The sequence below is a fragment of the Alosa pseudoharengus genome, unplaced genomic scaffold (genome assembly GCF_046254945.1).
Source record: "Alosa pseudoharengus isolate Yale_2024_CS ecotype anadromous, Long Island Sound unplaced genomic scaffold, YU_APseudo_1.1 YU_APseudo_1.1_scf_9, whole genome shotgun sequence".
Lineage (NCBI taxonomy): Eukaryota > Metazoa > Chordata > Actinopteri > Clupeiformes > Clupeidae > Alosa > Alosa pseudoharengus.
The window spans coordinates 24002846-24010345 of NW_027468881.1; the positions used below are offsets into that span (position 1 = coordinate 24002846).

At 48.2% G+C, this 7500-nt stretch overlaps 1 protein-coding gene across 1 annotated transcript in view; it reads left to right on the top strand.

Moving 5' to 3' along the window:
- magixb (MAGI family member, X-linked b) overlaps positions 1–7500 on the top strand; it is an 83747-nt gene that overhangs the window by 58209 nt on the left and 18038 nt on the right. Inside the window, exons 9-12 of the mRNA XM_076276511.1 lie at positions 428–941; positions 2198–2876; positions 4010–4073; positions 4337–4750. Coding sequence (XP_076132626.1) covers positions 428–941; positions 2198–2876; positions 4010–4073; positions 4337–4750 — 1671 coding nt within the window. The remainder of the gene's footprint in view (positions 1–427; positions 942–2197; positions 2877–4009; positions 4074–4336; positions 4751–7500) is intronic.

A 7500-nucleotide genomic window follows, 5' to 3' on the forward strand; every position in this document is an offset into this window, starting at 1 on the left:
CTAGCATGCCTGCTAAGAAAAATCTCCACACTTCATATTATCATTACACTATATTTATATATTAGTAATAACTTGCACATATATTCAACAGGCAAGTTGATAATTGTGTAATGAGTTCGAAGGTATTGTACAGTATATTGGCTAGCATTTATCAACAAAATATGAACTATAATGAATACTGTACAATGACCTACATAAATCAGTATTATGAATTTATGAAGAATGAGAAGTTTTAAGAAGAAAACCTTTGCTGTGTCTGTGTGTGTCTCCTCAGGAGACATCCTGGTTGACATCAATTATTCTTATGAACATTAACATTATATTATATCATTATTATTATTTATAAAATAAGAAATTGAAAAAAGGTAAGATCTTGAATATTGCTGTTAATTTGTGTGTGTGTGTGTGTCTGTGCTTGTCTCCTCAGCGGACATCCTGGTGTACATCAATGACGTGTGTGTGCTGGGCTCGTCCCATAAGGAGGCTGTGGCGATGCTGAAGACCATCCCCACTGGTCACAGCGTGGACGTGGTGGTGCGCAGGGGATACCCCATGCTCTACGACCCCGACGGCTGCCCCAAGCAGCCCCTGCCCGTCCTGCCGGGTCCCCCGCCCCTCTCGTCCGCCCCCACCACCACCCAGCCCCAGCCCCTGCCCCTGCCCCACCTGCAACTCAACGGTGTGCTCCCGCACCACGAGCGCACCTACACGGGCATCCACGCCCGCAGGATGGCGCGGCTGAGCCTGGACGCCAACGGCAACAACGCCTCGCCGATGTCCTCGCCGCCCCGCGGGCCGCTGTCCTACGCGTCCTACTCCAACGTGGGGCCGGGCTTCCGCCCACGCTCGTCCAGAGGGCTCCATCACCACCTGCACTACGCCCAGGACAACCTGGCCAGTCAGAGCGACAGCGAGGTCGTGTCCGCCATCGGCTCCCACAGGTAACCAATCGCTCAGAGGTCTCAGAGGGGATTTGTTTGCTCTGAGTTTGCTATGAATATTTTCCTTTTTTTTTTAAGCATATTTTTTTTGCCTTTTTGCCTTTATTGGGACAGGACAGTGAAAATACTGACAGGAAGTGAGGGGAGAGATGGGGTGGGATCTGGAAATGACTGTAGGCACTTGGACCCAAGTGTGGTATCGGCACTGTAGCCAGTTGCGTCCCCCCCGATTCCATATTTCAAATATCTACATAATATGTTGGAATATTATTCCCTTTCATTCTTATGGATTGTCATTATATGTCTGTCTGATTTAGGTGATATTTGGCTATATAGGAAATATAAATCAAGACAATCAATCAAGATCAAATTTACAAGCAGCAGTACTGGAAGTGATTATAGAATAATTGTAAAGTATCTATGAGTGCAGTCCACCAGCAGATGCTCTATTTGGATGCTCAGATATATAAAAAACTGTAAGTCCAACTGAGGCCATCTTTGTTGTTCAAACATTTCTATCACTTTGGGAGCTGATGAGGCAAAGCTGAAGCATGTTCGGAAGTTCCAGCCGTTTTCACAACATCCTGATTGTGATGCATGGCTTCGATACACACACTCAGCTCCTTCTCTGCTTTTGGGATGCTACAGAGGGCTATTGATTCCCCTCTCTCTCTATCTCTCTCTCTCTCTCTCTCTCTCTCTCTCTCTCTCTCGCTCTCTCTCTCTTTCTCCCTCTCTCTCTCTCTCCTGCTCTCTATTGTGGTCACGCAGTACCTGTGAGTACACTGCTTTTACAGAGATAACACAAACATAGCACTCCAAGCCTCAGGAGATACAGACAGAACCACACACAAACAAGAGATGGTCACGGTAGACGGGTAAAGAAGTACATGCACTACTTAAATGACGCAGCATCAGTAATGCTGTACTGGGACATAGCTACGGTACATGCACAAAGTGCATTACTAGACATAATTATAAATGACAAATACAGTCTCTTTCTCTCTTTTCTCTCTGTTTCTTTCTCTCTTACTTTTTCCTTCTTTCATGCTTTCTCTCTACCACTCTCTTACTCACTGTCTTTCTGACTGTTTGTCTATAACAACTTTTCTTTTTTATCTCTTCCTCTCTCACTCTCACCCATCTCTCTCTTTCTTTCTCTCTCTCTGCCTCGCTCTCTTTATCTATCTCTCTTTCTTTCTCTCTCTCTCTCTCTCTCTCCCCTTTCTCTCTTTCTCTCTATCCCTTACTCCCAGGGCCTCACTCATCCGTAACCACAACAACAACTCCCTCTGCGCTCCCAGCCCTCTGCGCCTTCACTCGGCCAAGTCGTCTGAGAGTGACCTCTCCACTTACGCCCCGGTCCTCCCCATCTCCCACCTGCCCCTCCCGCAGCCCGAGGTGGGCCTCCCCGTCCCTCCTCCCATGGGCACCTCCTCGCTCACCTCCTCCCCAGTGCGGAGGCCCAGCAGCAGCGGCAGCTTCCACCGGCCCAAACCGCACCACGCTCTCCTCACGCCTCCAACCCCTGCCCGGGGACTCGCCTCTGACCCCCTGGGCTCCGCCGGAGGGGGGTCGCCCCACTTTGGCTTCAACGGTGTAGGGGCCAGCGGTAGCAGCGCCGGGGGGAGCCCCAACAGCAGCATCCCATCCCCGGGGGCCATGAGCAGCGGGGGCAGTGGCGGTGGGAGTGGGGGTGGAGGCAGATTGGGACTGGACCTGGGGTTGGTCGGGGGGGAGCTGGTCCCGGTGGCTCTGGGGCAGCAGAGTGAGGCGGGGGAAGGACTGGGGTTCAGCGTGACGGCGGGGGGGCAAGGGGGGCGTCTGGCCGTGGTCAAGATGGTGTTGGACCGCCGGCAGTGTGCCGGGCTCCAGCCGGGAGACGCCATCGTCAAGATCAACGGCGCCGATGTGCAGAGCCTCAGCTTCGCTCAGGTGTGTGTGTGTGTTTGTGAGTGTGTGAGATGAGGTAAGAAAGTATGAGAGAGAGAGTGAGTGTTTGTGTGTGTGTGTGTGTGTGTGTGTGTGTGTGTGTGTGTGTGTGTGTGTGTGTGTGTATGTGTGTGTGTGTGTCTGTATGTATGTGTGTCTCATATGGATACACGTGAAACTGCTTTAACGACAGTATGACTCTTTGTAACCAACCCAAGACGGATTTCTGGACTCAGGAACAGGCCCGACCATTTTGCCAAGACATCCAGTGTAGAATAATCTCAGTGATGATGTTTTCAGGGTTCACACGGGTCATGGAATTTCTGGAATATCATGGAATTTTAGAAAATCTATTCCAGACATGGAAAGTCAGGGAATTTGATCATTTTTGGGGCAAAGTCATGGAATTATAGAGGATTTTGTTGTAGCAGTTTAACATTTTCTTGCCAAAGTACTAATACAAATATATTTCTATGCAGAATTTGTATATATCTGCTTATTAGCTTTACTGCTTGCTTGAGTAGCCCAACTGAGTTTATTCAATGCCCATTTATTCATCTCCTGCTCTAAAAAAGTATAAGATTCTTGACCGCTACACGGGTGCTCTGAAATCATTGGTCGCTATATTGTACTATTCATTAGTAAGTCATGGAAATTCAGGTTTTTTGTCAGGGAAAGTCAGGGAAAAGTCATGGAATTTTACATTTGACTTAGAGTGGGAACCCTGTGTTTTAAAATGTGTGTGTGTGTGTGAGTGTGTGTGTGTGTGTGTGTGTGTGTGTGTGTGTGTGTGTGTGTGTGTGTGTGTGATAATTTGTAAAAGCTAATTGTTATTGGAGGTGTAATTAAAGTGATGAATGTTTAAACTGATGGCTGCCTTCCAGGAAACAAAAGCGGTGGTAGGGGATTCCAGTAATACCTCTTCCTTGTGACAGGAAAGCTTGAAGGATTGAAATGATCTATTTTCTAGATTCATAGGATCCTATGACAGCACAATATTTCACCAAAACACACCAGTTAGTATGCCAGCAAGACCAGTGTCAGCTGTGCTGTCTGTTGTTGGCAAGGTTTTAGGGGCTAGCTCGCTAGTTTGTGAGCAAAATGCTAACCACTGTTTTACACAATCTCTTCTATAGGTCCAGAGGGTCCTGCAAGAGCACACTAAAAGAGGAGAAGTCGTTCTACTGGTTTACAGAGGAGGTGAGTTTGTAGTCTTGGCACTTCAAGTCAGGAAATACATACTGGATGGAGATCAATGTCTTTTCTTAAGCTGTGCCCTGTGAAACTGTACTTTTTGAAAAAGTCTTGAGGGTGACTGTTTTAGAAAGTAAATGGACATTTGTTGGTCTGTGGACTGCTTTGTCCACTGTAGATGTAATGTTGTGAAATATGTAAATGTTTCTCCTTTCCTCACACTCCTTCTTCACTACTTTTTTTCTCTTTATCCTCCTCCTCTTTCTCAGGTTCCATATACTCCTCTGTTTCTCCAGCCTCCATTCTTAGGCACCGACCCCCTCCCTCCCCCCACCTCTCCCGCGACCCCCAGGCCCCGCAGATGGACTCTGTAGTGCCCCGCACCTCTATGACCCCTCCCCCTCCCACGCTGGTGCGCTCCTCATTGGTGCAGAGCACCAGCTTCCTGGACTCAGTGCCTGTCACTCTCACCATGGAGCCTCGTGATTGGATGAGCGCAGATGAGGCGGGCAGCCCGCGGCCCAGCTCGCGACGGAGGGAGGAACGGGAGAAGCTGCGGGCGGCAGCGGTCACTCCACCCGTTCCCCTAGCAACCCCGCGCGGCTACGAGGTGGAGCTGAAACGACGGCCGGGCGAAGGGTTTGGATTTGTCATCGCCTCGCAGGACGTGGAGAACGGCCGAGGTGAGGCGATGATGGATAGTGTGGAGGATGGAGGGTAGATGATGTCATTTCCTCTAGAGGCTGGTGTCCTCTGTCCTCTCCTCTGACACATTGTTCCCCATACCGGAATGGACAGCTGTTTGGCACACACACACGTGCACACACACAGACACACACACACACATACATACACACACGCAATCTCTCTCTCTCTCACACATGCACACACACACACACACAACATCTCTCTCTCACACACACATCACACATACACACACACACACACACACACACACACACACACACACACACACACACACACACACACACACACACACACACACACACACACACACACACACACACACACAAACACTCACACAATCTCTCTCTCTTTCTCTCATCTACCCGGCTTTTACCTTGCCAAGCGTTTTTCCGAGCTCGTAAAGGCATATAGAGGGGGGCAGTGGGCTGCTGGAGGAGGGGAGATGGGTTTTTAGAGGGCTGGACCCCAGCCACAGCAGGCTGCTTGGCACAACTGCAGCAGGCAGGCGGGCTTCAGCGCTCCAGAGTCAGTGGAGCCTTTTAGTCGGAGCCTCAGCGCTGTCTTCACGCCACGGCTCTGCGGGTTTTTAATAACGCTGGTTTCTTGATCAGTACATGAGGCAAACTGCTGTGAGAAAATATCTACTAAGTTCCTTTTTTTGTCCCAGCAGTATCGCTCATATGAAGTGCCAGGGTGGAGTAGTTCTAAAAACTGAGCTGTGTTGTAGTGTTCAGGATATGAGTGCTGAAGATTTGCATGGTTTCATGGTATCTAGTTTTTATATCTACAGTATGTTATGGCTTTCTAGACCCTTCTCCCTTCCCCTCACCCTCAGCCATGTCTTTTAAGTGTATTTCTACAGCTGTATTGCTCTAACAATGAATATTGTCTCAAGGAACTGCACAGGGCTTGACCTGACCTTAGCACTATGAGTAAACACATCCGTGAGTAAACACATCAACAGCTAATGGTCAGTCTAACCTCCTCTAGCCAGGTCATTACTATAAATAAAACCCTCTCCAGAGGGCGTTGACTCGGGCAGAATAAAGGCGTAAATAAATACTACAGTATATAAATAAACAAATAAACAATAAACAGCTCTGTTGTAGCCCGCATTCTAATATGACAAACCCTGCTGAGTTCTGTGATGGTCACTGTGCCCTGGGCTTCGCGTATCATCGTCAGACTTCACAGAACGTGACTGTTCTAAAGAGATCACACACATGAAGGGACACTTCAGAACAGATGCTTTCGGTGACTACATTTCCCATGATTCACTCTGACTAAGTCCCCATGATGCCCCACTTTGCTGAGCTCCCATAATGAACCTTCCCCACTCAGTGCACAGATTGCTTAACCTTGGTGCAAAGCCATGTTCAACTTAATCGACTTGAAAATGCTAGCATCGTTAACCCCTTGACACACACTCATAATTATATGAATCTCTTGTAATGCTGCAGATCTCTGTGACAGAATTCGTTAGGAGCATTTTCAGTGAATGAGGTTATGCATTATTCATGGTGACCCCCCCCTTAGATGTGTGAGAACCTCTGGACGACCTCTATAATGCTTGCACAAATGACATACCGCTATATCAGAAGTTGTGTTTTTATTCTTTTATTCTTTTGCACAGAACACCACATACATGTAGCATTATTTGCAGTTGTTGTGTCAGAGAACCTGCAGTGGAGTGTAATCTGTTTCCCCTTCTAGAATGTTCACTTAATTCTATGCGAGTAGTACTTATACTGTAGTACTTATTGCTGCACTAACATGTCCTTGTTGCACTGTACCTTTATTGTTTCCCTTTTTTTGTAAGTCGCTTTGGAGAAAAGCATCAGCTTAACGACTAAATGTAAATGTAAATGTAAATCTAAACTGATTCAATGGTGCTTGGTGCTTCATAACGGATGCTTGGTGCTTCATAACGGATGGCCATTACATGCCTAAATGACCGTTAAGGGCCTGCTTTGCCAGGTTGTTAGACAGTCCATTGCATCTCAGCTGGACCATTGCTGGCCTGCTGTCTTTGCTCACATCAGAGCTAACCCTGCAGTGTGTATGGGCCAAGTGCAGCCCTCATCTGGGCCAGATCAGGGCCCGAACCATGCCACACTGGGCCCTTATCTCTGGAACATCATGTGGAGTCAGCTGCTTTTGGCTACACTAACACTCAGGCAGGGCAACAGTATGTATGCTTGTGTATCGGTGTGAAGGGTGGATGGTGTGTGTGTGTGTGTGTGTGTGTGTGTGTGTGTGTGTGTGTGTGTGTGTGTTTCTGTGTGTGTGTGTTTGGTTGTATAAGTGTGTGTGTGTGTGTGTATGAGAGAGAGAAGGGTGGATGTTGTGTGTATGTGTGTGTGTGTGTGAATTTATGTGTGTGTTTGGTTGTGTGTGTGTGTGTGCGTGTGTGTGCCCCCCCCCCCCCCCCTGCACCTAAGCCCCAGCTGACCTGATTTAGCACTGCGTTCCTCTGCTTTTTTAATGAGGCCAGCATGTCACCAAACACTCGGCAACAACTGGGGTGTCTATGGCGACCGCTTCGTCCCCACGGTGACAGGTCCACTCAATCTGCTGATGGTGCAGTGCTCCCCTTCTCTTCTCAGGACGCCACTGCCTTTGTGTGCTCTTGTCAATGAGGTGTGTGCAAGCATGAATAAATGATATTATATGTGTGTGTGTGAGTGCCTGTGTGTGTGTGTGTGTGTGTGTGTGTGTGTGTGTG